Source organism: Mustela nigripes, chromosome X (assembly GCF_022355385.1).
Source record: "Mustela nigripes isolate SB6536 chromosome X, MUSNIG.SB6536, whole genome shotgun sequence".
Classification (NCBI taxonomy): domain Eukaryota; kingdom Metazoa; phylum Chordata; class Mammalia; order Carnivora; family Mustelidae; genus Mustela; species Mustela nigripes.
The window spans coordinates 82,260,372-82,273,345 of NC_081575.1; the positions used below are offsets into that span (position 1 = coordinate 82,260,372).

The 12,974-nt window shown below is 55.5% G+C and overlaps 1 protein-coding gene across 3 annotated transcripts; it reads left to right on the plus strand.

Moving 5' to 3' along the window:
* The first annotated feature begins 2,403 nt into the window (after positions 1-2,403).
* SLC38A5 (solute carrier family 38 member 5) lies at positions 2,404-11,953 on the plus strand. 3 transcript variants are annotated; one of them, XM_059385443.1, is made up of 16 exons: positions 2,404-2,509; positions 3,947-4,000; positions 4,081-4,156; positions 4,576-4,691; positions 4,789-4,862; positions 5,488-5,580; positions 5,705-5,783; positions 7,801-7,883; positions 8,174-8,232; positions 8,331-8,468; positions 8,678-8,757; positions 9,379-9,479; positions 9,740-9,855; positions 10,667-10,811; positions 10,906-11,009; positions 11,492-11,953. In XM_059385443.1, exons 2-16 carry the CDS (start codon positions 3,948-3,950, stop codon positions 11,591-11,593), a joined length of 1,419 nt encoding a protein of 472 aa, XP_059241426.1. In that variant the 5' UTR covers positions 2,404-2,509; position 3,947; the 3' UTR covers positions 11,594-11,953. The 3 variants fall into 3 exon arrangements, with proteins under 3 accessions (XP_059241426.1, XP_059241428.1, XP_059241427.1); XM_059385445.1 differs by having other exon boundaries at positions 2,418-2,509; positions 3,885-4,000; XM_059385444.1 differs by lacking the exon at positions 2,404-2,509 and adding an exon at positions 3,578-3,608.
* The last annotated feature ends 1,021 nt before the right edge of the window (positions 11,954-12,974 follow it).

Sequence of the window (12,974 nt, forward strand, 5' to 3'; positions counted from 1 at the left end):
TGGGTCACAGATGTGTAATGGCTCTGGGGGAGGAGGAATATGAGAGGAGAGAGACATCAGAACAGGTCAGGGTAGACAAGGGAAGTGTGTGTGTGTGTGTGTGTGTGTGTGTGTGTGTGTGTGTGTACGTGCTTGCGCACGCATGCACGCATGCCCTATGGGTGTTTCTCTTGGGGCCACTGCATGGTCCTATGGTGGTTCCTTTGAGATGTATTTTCTGGATATTTTCTTTGTCACAATAGTTAAACGTCCTCTCTGCACCCCTGCTTTTCCTGTCCATGCACCTGCATTAATGGTGTGTTTAGGACACGTTCCCTACACGTTTCTTCTGACTTGATTGGCCCATGGCTCTGTGGATTCATGGCTGTGTGTGGCTGTGTGTGTGGATGAGATGGCATGTGTGACTGTGACTACAGCTTCTCTGGACAGTCATGTCTGCCCGTGAATGTCCCTCTTTGTGACGGGAGAGCCCTATGTGGTCACATGGGGTCACAAGGTCACACATGAGTTCGCAGGAACAGAGGTACCATTATGGGGCCTGAATCTGGACATGGCCTTCAGGATTGTCTGAAGCGGGAACCATCTGTACAAGAGACCCTGGCCCCCATCCCCGCCACCCCACTCCTCCCGCGGATGTTGCCAGCTGTATGAAAGCCTATCTGTGCGCTCCGTGTGTGTGTGTGACGTGCATGTTGGCTCCCCGGGGTAGGGCTGTTGAGTCCGTGAGTCTGGAGTGGCTGGAGATCGGTGTGGGCCTGTCCTGCGTCTGTCTGTGTTCTCTGGCTGCGAGGCTCAGGCTGTGGGCAATGATACCTTGTCATGGGAGGTCATTTGGTGCAGCTGTGAGTATGGGACCCATATACACCAAGGCCTGGGCTCTCCAGGTGCAGTCTCTGTCCGGCCGTATTCTCTAGTGCGTGGCTGTGGGTCTGGATGCAGGTCCGTACTTCTGCGGGTGGTGGTGAGTGGGCCTCCGGATTCTGAGCCCTGGATGAGGTTGTGGTCCCTCAGTGCGGGAGGCTATCTCTCCTGCTGTGGGGAAGTTAACGCCCCGTCCCTTACCCTCCTCTGACAGACTGCGGGTAGGGTGGGGGCATCTAGGCTAGCTTTGAAGCCCCAGCCAGCCCCTGGCCTTTCCGGGAATTCTCTGCTCCCTGTGGGGGGTGGGCAGGAGGGTGAAGAGGCCCTGACAGAGAGGCCTGTTGTCCTTCAGGACCTCCAGCAGCCTGGTTGAAGTTGGGCCTGGACCCCAAGTTCAATCTGCCTGACTTTGCAGGAGACATATGGCTTGCCTGGGACAGACATGCCTGTCACATGCTTGGATGGGAGTGAACAGACAGACCCACATATAAGGCAGACACACAGACAGTGGGGCTCCTCAGTTAGGGTGTGTACACACCCCACCCAATGCCTGGGCTGGGGTCCAGGACTTCAGGGCGTGCCCTGTTTGCGACACACTCCCCACCCAACCACAGATGCCCCCCCGCTGCTCTCTGGGGACCCCCCAAGATCTAGGGTCCATTTTTTTGGCTAGGCTAGGCTATCTTTCCATCTGTGTGAGGTCCATCTATAGTGGCCTGGCTATGTCTACCCCTATACCTGTCCCCTGCTGCTCCTGGGCCTGTCCATCCATCTGCCTGAATCAGCCTCTCTTCCTCTCTCTCTCTCTCTGCCTATTGTCCTCTGTCCCTCTAGGTGTCTCCCTGCCTCAGCTTCTTCCTCTGTCCCCTTGTCTCTCCAGGCTGGTGTGTCTGTTCCCAGCCTCTGGGGATGTGTCTGGCTGTGTCCACCTATCTGCCAGTGTGTCTTCTGTTTACTACTGGGCCTGACTGCCTGTTGCCTTCCTCCAGATCCTTACATGGACCTACCTCCTGTCTCTGAGTCTGTTCGTACCTCTCTTTCTCCCTACAACTGCCCCTCTGCCTCTCTACTGCTCCTGCACCACACGGCTGTCTTTTCAGTCCTCCTGTCGTCTGTCTTCGTGTTGTTTCTCCTGCCCGCCTATCCCTATTTTGTGATTTTTTTCTCTTCCGATCTCCGCTCTCTGCATCTTTTCCCTCCATCTGTCCCTCCCCGCTGGGTGTCTGATCTCTGCGTCAGCGGCCTCTGCCTGCCCGTCCCTCTCTCTAGGTGTGGACCTATTCCGTCAGTCTTTCTGTGCACCTCTCCCCCGACTCAAGGCCGCCCTCCCCCACACCTGGGTCTCTCTCCACGTGGGTCCAGGTGAAGGAGAGAAGCGCCCGCCTCCCCCACCCCCTTTCCTCCGCCCAGAGCCAGAGGGAGGGAAACTGAATTAAAATTAAAAGTTCTTCCCAGAAAAAAAAAAAAAATAATCCGCGGGCCAGATGCGGCTCGGGCTGCGCTGATTAGCCACCTAGCAAGCGCGGCGGAGCTGATTGGCTGCAGGGCGGGGCGGGGGCAGGGTCCGCGGCGGGGGAGCCGCGCCGGCCGTGGGGTCCCAGAGCCCTAGTGAGTTACTGCCGCTTCACGAGCTGAGAGGAGCAGGGAGGTGAGGAGGGGGCGCTGGCCGGGGTGGGGCTCCGGAGACCCCGAGGCACCAGGGGGGATTCCGAGAGAGGTTTCCTGGGGGAACCTCCGGGGGGAGGCATTCCCTGGAGACCTTTTTAGCGCTAGCGGGGAATTGAATGGGAAGTGGGGGGTCTTTTTGGTGCCTTGCTCCCAGGAAATGAATTCAGAAGTGGTTGAGAGTCTGCAGAGAGTGCTCGCGACTGAGGATGGGGCTCCTTGAGAGGCGTCCCCTTCCCAGGACAGGGATTCGGGGCTTGGGGAGGGGGTTTTCCCCGGAGCAACTTTTAGCTATGATAGGGACCTTGCATGGGGGTTTCTGTGACACTGCACTCCCAGGAAGGGAGCTCTGGACTGCGGGTTTCCTCGGAGACACTCCATGCAGAAGACGGGGCTCCAGGCTCGCTTGGGGATTGCGGACGGCCCCCACCCCCAAGAAACGCATCCGGCTTTGGGAGGGGGTTTTCGATGAAGGTCTCAGAGACAGCACATCATCAGAAGGGGAAATTCGGGCTCAGGGCAGGTTCCTGAGACACCCAAGACCAGGGTCTCCAGTCTGCAAGTGTCTCTAAGTTACTTCTGCCAGGAGAAGGAGTGTTTGAAACTTGATGGGGGCCTCAGAAAAATACTTCTCTAATTCCTAAACAGGGGATTAAATGGGGGATCCCTGGGTCACTTGTATCCCTGGAAGGAGGCTCCGTTTGGGGAATTGTCTTTGTCTTCTAGTGAGGATATTTAGAGTTGTGACAGAGAGCAGTTTGCAGTCTGGGGTGAGGGCCGGCTAGGGTCTTCAAGCCCGCTCCCTGCCCCCCTCCAGCTTCTTCAACAGGTTGCATCAGCTCCGGACTCAGGCTGGGGGCCCAGGCTGGGAGGAGGGGGGGGGTAGGGGGCATTAGGAGGGGTGGGGCAGCCATCCGACACGTGTCCCTGTAAGGAGTGAGATGCTTGGCCAAGCGGTGAGGGTGGAGGGAGTGGGGGGGGGGGGCGGGGGGCAGCAAGGAAAGAGGCAACAAGAGAGACTGAGTGAGTGTGGGGTGTGGGAGGAGAGGCTATCCCAGCTTCAGACGGCCATCTCGTCTGCTGTGAGCTCTCTCTCTCTTTCTCAATCTCTCTCCCCCCACCCCCGTATTTGTCTCTTGCTGTCCTCTTTTTCTGCTTGTCTGAGTAACTGTTGGCATCTCTCCCCCTCCGATTCCCTTCTCCGCCTCCCATCTCTTCCTCTGTCGCTCTCACTGTTGTCTTCACGTCTCTCCATTTATCTCCCTGTTTCTGATCCTCTGCTCCCGTTTCCCGTGCTTCATCTCCGTTTCTCTGGTTCTCCATCTGTCTCTCTCTGATCCTCTACCCCCTTCATTCAGCTCTCCCCACTTTGTAGCCGTCCCTCAATCTCTGATCCCCCGCCCCCTTTCCCTGCCCACAGCATGGAACTGCAGGATCCCAAGATGAACGGAGCCCTCCCTGCGGATGCTCTGGGGTGAGTCCGGGGCCCAAGAGGGACGTGGACAGGGGTGAGAATTACCCTCTCACCAGCCCTGATTTCTCTGCCCTGTCCAGCTACAGGCAGGAACGGGAAGGTTTCCTGCCCAGCCATCCTCCTGCTCCTGGGAGGAAGCCAGTCGAGTTCATGGATGTGAGTGACCTCACACAATCTGCCCCAGCTTCACCTTGCCCAACTCATCTCTTCCCCTACTGTTCCCTTTTCCTTGGGCTTCCCTGCCTAGCAATTTCCTGCCCCAGCAGCTCCGGGTCCCCAGCTGCTCCCCTCCCTAGCTGTTTTGCCTCTGATGGCTGCTCCACCCTCCCCTGTTCCTCTCCACTTCCAGCTGCTCCCCTCCGAAGTTTCTCCCAGCTCTTCCTTCCCAGCTCTTGCTTTTCCAGCTTCTCCCTGGCTTCAACTCCGTTTCCTTCCTAGCCTCCGTCCTTTGGCCCTTCTTGGGCTTCTCCCCACCCCAGTCACTTCTCCCCTGGTCTTTCCTGGGCCCCAGTCCTGGTCTCCTTACGTGGTCTCCCTCCCCACGTGTTACCCCGGCTTTGCCCCTTCCCCCACAGTTTGAGGGGAAGACGTCATTTGGAATGTCAGTGTTCAATCTCAGCAACGCCATCATGGGCAGTGGCATCCTGGGGCTGGCCTATGCCATGGCCCACACCGGGGTCCTCTTCTTCTTGTGAGTCCAGGGCAGCCTGTGGGGGTCGGGGCAGGGGTGCTGTGTGGGGCAAGCCGGAGGCCTGGGGGCCAAGTCTGAGCTGTGAGATCTGTCATAGGGCCTTGCTGTTATGCATCGCACTTCTGTCTTCATACTCCATCCATCTCCTGCTGACCTGTGCTGGTGTTGTAGGTAAGGCCTGGAGCTTGACCCGCGGCTTGGACCCCAGACTCTGGACCTACCCCTCTGACCTAAGACCCTAGACCTCAACCTGAGCCCTAGATTTTGAACATACCCCACTGAACATACCATACCCCTGATCTTGGACCCAGAACCCCAGACCCCAGCCTCAACTCCCTGGACTCCAGCTCTCAGACAGCTCGTTGGCCCCCAGAACTTAGCTGGGCTCCCAGATCTCCCACCTCCCAATCCTTACCCCTCAGTCTGGCACCAGACCTCATTTCTCCGACTCTCCCCACAACCAGATTACTGCACTTTGCTTCTAAGCCCCACTCCCCAGTCTCCAACTCCCCCTAACTGTGGAAGCCAGCCCCACAACCCCAAGATACCCACTACCTACTACCCACTTCCAGCCCCCAGCCTTCTGCCTGGTCACAGAGCCCACCTCCCAGGCTACCTCAAGCCCACCCCAAACTGTTTACCCCTCACCTCCAGCTTCCATCAGTAAGACCCAATTACCCCCAGCACCAACTCTTCAGCAACCTGAGCCTTGGGCCACCCCCCTCCACACCTCCTCACCCTGGCCTGACCTCCTGGACCCACAACCCATTCCCTCCTGTCTCTCTCCCTACCCCAGGCATCCGAGCCTATGAGCAGCTGGGACAGAGGGCGCTGGGGCCTGCGGGGAAGGTAGTGGTAGCGGCGGTCATCTGTCTGCACAATGTTGGGGGTGAGGACTCTGGGAGGTAGGGGATCAGCTCCGGGGAAGATGGTGGGGTGGGGTGGGCTTCCTCAGGTTGGGCTGGGGGGATGAGGGGAATCCTTCTGCTTATACCTCCCCCCACCTGCACCAGCTATGTCCAGTTACCTGTTCATCATCAAATCCGAACTTCCCCTGGTTATCGGCACCTTCTTGGACATGGACCCCGAGGGGTGAGTGAGCAACACCCCTTGGCCGGCGGGTCATTGACCCTACCTGTGTGGTCTGGCTGCTGTCTTCACCTCTGTGCCCAGCTGACTCCCAGGGCAGGCCGGTGTGATTCTTCCGTTTTGTGAGACCAACAGCACACATGACCATTGCTCTGACCATCCAGCAGACCACGGGGTGGGGGTGTGGATTTCAGTGACTGTTGATTTGGCTGATTCTGTAAGGTAGCCGATTCCATATGTCCAGTCGCCTCCGAGGCTGACCGTGTGACTATCCATATCAAGCATACCAAAGCTCTGTGGGTTTGGTTCTGAACTGTTGTACTAGCAGATTCTCTACAGCTGTGTCCTGTGTGCTGTGATTCCAACCATGGGTGTCTGACATTCACTTACTCTGACTTTTCCCCTGTCCAGTGGATTCTGTTGGATTCCGGGTCCCTCGGGCTGGCGAAATCTGTCTGGCTGGAAGTGTGAGCATGCGATGTACTGTGGGGCCAACTCTGTCTATGTGATTGACTCCAACTGTATGCACCAGTAGGCTCCCATCTCTGTTTAATTTAGCAGTCATTTTTTTTCCTGGCAAGTTCCTTCTGGCTCTGTGCGTGTGTGTGTGTCCTCTGGACTATGGTTCTAACCACGTGTGTTTGACCACTGTTATGAGTACTCATCTAGTTGACGGTATGTTTGATTTTCGATCCATCTGCTGGCTGACTCTGTTGAGCTGTTTGTATATGACGGCTGCCTATATCCTCTTAGATCTTCGGTTTGACTCTGAAACCGTTTAGGTAGCTGACAACCTGTGACTAGGTGTTTCTGATTATTATAATTAGCTCCCAGCAGCTATATGGCCAAAGGTGCTTTGTCGGTTCATTTCTGTGTCACTGTGTATATGAGATGGTGTGTGAATGCCTGGAACATAATAGGCAATTTGTACAATTCTTTGTGAACAAATGAGTGGTTTTTCAGCCAGTTCTGTATTAATTGTCTTGCCTAAGCACCCACCTCCAATATCTGTACAGATCCTACTTTTTCTTAAAGATTTTATTTATGTGTTTGACAGAGACACAGTGAGAGAGGGAACACAAGCAGGGAGAGTGGGGAGAGGGAGAAGTAGGCTCCCCTGCGGAGCAGGGGGCCTGATGTGGGGCTTGATCCCAGGACTCTGAGATCATGACCCTACCTGAAGGCAGACACTTAACGACTGAGCTACCCAGGTGCCACCCCCATAACTTTTTCTTTGAGCTTGGTTCCAACAAAAGCTGGCTGATTTTGCCTCTATTTCGGTCTTTGGCTGGTGGTCAAGTTGGCCCAGCAACTCTTATGGCTCAACACACCTCGAGCTGTTCAAACAACCACCTGTGTCTTTTTTTTTTTTTTTAAGATTTTATTTATTTATTTGACAGACAGAGATCACAAGTAGGCAGATAGGCAGGCAGAGAGAGAGGAGGAAGCAGGTTCCCTGCCGAGCAGAGAGCCTGATGCGGGGCTCGATCCCAGGACCCTGGGATCATGACCTGAGCTGAAGGCAGAGGCTTTAACCCACTGAGCCACCCAGGCGCCTCACCTGTGTGTCTTTCTGACCTCTTGTCTGACTTTGCACCATTGCTGGATCGTCAGGCTGTTGTTTGACCCATCAGATGCACCAGGATCAAGGCTCACTCTGTGTGTGGTGCTGTGTGTTGGACTGCAGGAGTCTTGCTGGTTTAGGGTACCATCTGCCCATCTGGTTCTATGTCCACTCGACAGCACGGTTTTGTCCGGCTGTGTGTGTGTGCGTGTGTGTTCTTAGCTGTGTCCCTTTGACAGGTTTTGACTAAGAGTCTGATTATCTATCTGGCTGTTTCTGTGAATCCCGTTGTGCCATTTGTCACCGTGACGGCCTGAATGACTTCTCGCGGCTGTGGTGTCCGCTCAGCTCCCCTGACTGCGGGCAGAAATCCGTCCGTTCGGCTATCTTCTATGAGTGTCTGCCCGAGAGTTTCTTTGGCAGGCAACTAGTCACTGTGTTCACCTGTCTCCCTAGGGGCTGGTTCTTGAAGGGAAACCTCCTCATCATCATTGTCAGTGTGTTAATCATCCTGCCACTGGCCCTCATGAGACACTTGGGTAAGAGGCTTCCTGTGTTGGTCATTGGATAGTGGAGTTAGAGAAGGGGAGTCAGATGGAGAAAACTTCCCATTTTCCAGGGCTGTGAAATATCGGGGAGAGCTTATGGGAGGTGGGCTTTAACAGATGAATAGGAGTTTGCTATGGAGGGCAGGCTGGTCCAGAGAGAAGTAAAAGCTTGTGCAAAAGGGTGGCCTAATTAGGGGAAGATAGCCTGAAAGGCCAAGCTAGGGCTTGATATTTGCTATGGGGCGGGGGTCCCTTGATTTCTAAGACTCTGTTTGTTGCAGGCTACCTGGGGTATACCAGTGGTCTCTCTTTGACCTGTATGCTGTTTTTCCTCATTTCGGTGAGTCCAAGGGAGAAGGACATGCAAAAAGTGAAGAAGGAGTTTGGAACATTGCGACACAGTCTTCTCCATGACCTCGCTTCCCCACCCTCCCCCAGGTCATCTACAAGAAGTTCCAGCTTGGCTGTGCTGTAGGTCTCAATGAAACGGCAGTGGAGAGCAAGAATCCCCCAGGCCTTCCCATCCAGGGTCTCAACAGGAGCTGTGAGGCCCAGATGTTCACTGTTGACTCCCAGGTGGGGGCGCAAGCCTGTGTATGGAGCTTCCACCACACTGAGGCGCTCTGGTCTTGCCCTCCAGTGCACTCCGCTCAGAATGGGGCCAGGCATTGGCCATCCAGGGCTTCCACATGTCTGATACAGCGGGCAACAATGGGGCCAGGGGGTGGGGGTGGGGGGGAGAGACCCCTGGAGGTTCTAATATCTGGTGTGGACCATTTCCCTAGATGTTCTACACGGTGCCCATCATGGCTTTTGCCTTCGTCTGCCATCCCGAGGTGCTTCCCATCTACACAGAGCTCTGTCGGTGAGTGGGCCGGCAAGTGAGCAGAGGTGATGCGGTAGTCCTCACGTCCCACAGTCCCTAGGAGGGTAGTCCTGGTGTTGTAGCTTGATCAGGCTAGATCATGCGGGGGGAAGGGTTTGAGGTGGCCTTGGGGGTGGGGTACAGGGCAGTGACTTTCTACTGATGAGGGCTTAAAGATTCTACTTTTAACATCCTGTACAAGCATGAAAGGGCAGAGTGGGGAGGCAGAAATGTTCTGATGAAGGGGTAGCAGGCGTGGTTGGGGAAGGGGAGGTGGGGATCCTCAGAGAGAGGAGGGTATGGGTGGACAAAATGAGGGGCAGAGAGGATATGTTGGAGGGACGTGTGGATGATTAGATGGGGGGGCACAGCATGGAGGTCAGATGCGAGGGAGAGGCAGAGATGGTCAGAGGGGATAGACAAAGATGGTCGCATGGTATGAGATGGATGGACAGAGGGAGGCTTGGCTAGCAACACAGGCGAGGTAGAGACAGGCCTCCCAGTGTGTACCAGCTAAACATCTGCTCTGGAAGAAGGGGACTCTGGAGGGTGTGGGCTTCTTCTGAGGGGCACCAAGTCCAGCGGTCTGGGCATGACCCATCCATAACCTCTATGACTCAGGCCCTCCAAGCACAGAATGCAGGCGGTGGCCAATGTATCCATTGGGGCCATGTTCTGCATGTATGGGCTCACGGCGACCTTCGGATACCTCACCTTCTACAGTGAGTGGGGCTGCGGCCAGGGTGGGGTGAGCTGGAGCAGGGACTGGGTAGACCACTGGGGCAGGAGCCCTGGTGGTTTGCCTCCGTGCCCTGGACCCATCAGTTTCCAAAGAGAGGGTGCGTGTCACACATTGTAGATTTCGTTGCCTAGCATGTGCGTATGGGGACATGTGTGCGTGTGTGGGCGTGTGTGTTTCCGGGACGCTGGTCCTGGTGCTCCCACCTCATCCTGCATCCCGTGCCCCATGTCCATGGTCCAGATAGCGTGGAGGCGGAGATGCTGCACATGTACAGCCAGCAAGACCTGCTCATCCTCTGTGTGCGCCTGGCGGTACTGCTTGCGGTGACTCTCACTGTGCCGGTTGTGCTGTTCCCTGTACGTGGGGTCGAGGTCGAGGGGTAGGGGTGCATGGAGCCGAGCTATGTGCGTGGATGGGTGGAGGGTGGAGGCATGGGTGTTTGGCTGGGGGGCAGAGATGGGAGTGGATGGGTGGATGGAGGAGACGGGGTGGCCAGATAGGGAAGGCAGAGTTGTTGGATGGACAGAGGAGGCAAAAATAGATTGTCAGACAGAAAGGGGACATTGGTGGCAGGACAGAGAGAACCAAGGAGGGGAGGAGGGGTAGTCTATCGGAGGGAGGAGGCACCAGATGTCTGGCTAGACAGAAGAGGGAGGCTGGAATAGTCAGACAGGCTAAAGGCAGAGAGAGATGGACAGTCAGAATAAAGAGACAGAGATGGACGGCATCCCTTAGGAAGGGTAGAGGCAGAAATAGTGAGGCGTGAGAATAACCAGGCTCTCAGATGGGAAGGTGGGGTGACTAGACAGAGGAAGCAGGTAGAGGTAGCCAGAGGGAAAGAGAGGCAGGGATCTCAGACAGAGTGGAAGGACAGGAGGGAGGGGTCAGAGGGAGGCAGATATTCCAGAGAGCGGGTACAGGCATAGAGGGGTGATTGGACCGAAGGGAGAGGCATGGATTGTCAGAAGGGTAGCCGGATGCTCTATCGGAAGGATGCTCAGACCAGGTGGACATGGAGATGGTCAGACAGAGGGGGGATCAGGGACCTCACACGGGGTGGAGGCACAGACAGATGCTCAGAGGGTAGAGTTTTATCCAGATGACCCCACGGAGGGGGGGCAGCAGAACTTGAGCCCTGACTGGTGTCCCACCCCACTCTGACCGCAGATCCGCCGGGCCCTGCAGCAGCTGCTCTTCCCAAGCAGAGACTTCAGCTGGCCACGACATGTGGCCATAGCCCTGATCCTGCTTGTCTTGGTCAATGTTCTTGTCATTTGCGTGCCGACCATCCGGGATATCTTTGGGGTTATTGGTCAGTACCCGCGACCCCAGTCCCAGACCCCACCTCATATGGGCCTTATACTCCAAACTTCCATTGACTTCTGCTCCTCTTGCTTGGCCTCCAGGGTCCACCTCGGCCCCCAGCCTCATCTTCATCCTGCCTAGCATCTTCTACCTCCGCATCGTGCCATCTGAGGTGGAGCCCTTCTGCTCCTGGCCCAAGATCCAGGTGAGCATTCTAGGGGAGGGCCGGGGGCAAGAGGGAGCACTCTGAGGAGGGAGCTGCCCAGGATGGCCAGAAAACAAAGGAACATCTTCAGGAGGGGGATGGGGGAGAGGAGGGAAGATGGTCTGGAAGAAGGAAAGAGGTTGTTTTGGGAAGGGGCTGAGCGGACTGAGCACCAGCAGGGTCTGCCGAGACAGGAGGCATTCCATAGCCGGATGGAAGGAGGGCCATTGGAGGGCCATTGGAGGGCCATTAGAAGAGGGTTGGGAGCACTTTCAAGGAGGATGAAGGAGAATGCTCTCTGAAGTGTTCTGGAAAGATGGAGAATTCTTGGGAGGGGGCTGGTGTTAAGGAAGGGGAGGGAACAGGAGGGTCAGGAATGAATGGGGTACTCTGGAGGGGATGGAGGGCTTGAGGAATATTTCCAGGAGGAGCTCTGGTGTGGAGGGCCAAGCAGCCCCATCTTCTCTCCCTCTCGTTCACAGGCTCTGTGTTTTGGTCTCCTGGGGGTCCTCTTCATGGCAATCAGTCTAGGCTTTATGTTTGCCAACTGGGCCACGGGCCAGAGCCATGTGTCTGGACACTGACCTTGCCCTGCTCCACCCTGGGCCCCTGTGCGCATGCTCCCATGTGTGTGGAGGACGATGGGGCTGCTCTCCAGGGTCCCTCAAGTCTGGCTCATGGAGGTGGCTGGTTCCCATTAACGAGGCTCTTGGAGGTGGTGGGGGCCACGGAGGTTGCAGAGTGGTCCGCTTCCTTCCTCCCCAGGGATGCTGAGCTCGGATCATGGCCCTAAGCCCAACCCAACCCCAGGGGGACGAGGAGACTGGGTCCTTGGGGGGAATCCCTGCCCCACCCCGCCCAGTCCTTTTTGCCTCTCCTGGCAGAAGCTGTTTGTCAGGATCACCCTCAAGCTAAAGGGGAAGAATAAAGATGCCGAATTGCAACTCCCGTCTCTGCCTTCTGATCTTTTTCTAAGTCTTCCTGGGGACACCTGGCTCCCTGGCTTGGTTCAGACAAGCCCTGAGGGTAAACAAGCCCTGAGCGTAGGATTGAACTGGCTCTGGAACATTCACTCACTTGTCCGTCCACTCCTTCGGTAACTTGCTACCCAACTCGTACTTTTGTTCATTTTCTCATTCCAGAAACCTCTACTGAGAGCCTCCCGGGTGCCAGGCATTGTTTTGGGTTCTGGGGTTTCGATAGTGCATCAAGCGGACCATAATCCCCGTAGTTGGTGTTCTAGCACCAAAGTAGGCAAGCCATGACTCTCCCAGGCCAACTGCAGCAGCCTCTTTCTAGGGCCACTGAGCCAAGAATAGCTTGCACACTTCTAAATGATTAGGAAAAAAAAATTCAAAGAATAATAATTTGTGACACTTGAAAATGATGAAATTTAAATTACAGTGTCTGATCTTGTATGGGAATGCAGATCTTCTACGGGAATGCAGTAATGCCTGTTCACTTACATATACACATTGTTTATGGTTCTTCTGTGCTAGAACAGCAGGGCTGAGGAATTGCAACAGAGACCACGTGGTCCACCAAGCCTCAGCTCTTTATGATCTGGCCCTTTTTTCAGAAAAAGAAAATTGCTGATCTCTGATGTAGCAGAAAAGAGGAAAAGAGATAAATCATTTCTGATAAAGATGAGCACTGTGAGGGGCTCCTGGCTGGCTCAGTTGGAGCTGGAGCATAGGACTCTTGATCCTGGGGTTGTGAGCTTGAGCTTCTTGGATATAGAGATGACTTAAAAGTGAAATCTTTTTTTTAAAAGCTTTTATTTATTTATTTGACAGAGAGAGGGATCCCAGGCAGGCAGAGAGGCAGGCAGAGAGAGGGGGAAGCACGCTCTTCGATGATCAGAGAGCCCTATGCGGGGCTCGATCCCAGGACCCTGAGATCATGACCTGAGCTGAAGGCAGAGGTTTAACCCACTGAGCCACCCAGGTGCCCCTTAAAACTAAA

Bases quoted from the DNA above. Each gene is read 5' to 3' on its own strand.
- SLC38A5 (XM_059385443.1), top strand. From the start codon at position 3,948: ATGGAACTGCAGGATCCCAAGATGAACGGAGCCCTCCCTGCGGATGCT. The intron at 9,480-9,739 runs GTGAGTGGGGCT...TCCATGGTCCAG, and splicing joins CGGATACCTCACCTTCTACA to ATAGCGTGGAGGCGGAGATG. The intron at 10,812-10,905 runs GTCAGTACCCGC...CTTGGCCTCCAG, and splicing joins GGATATCTTTGGGGTTATTG to GGTCCACCTCGGCCCCCAGC.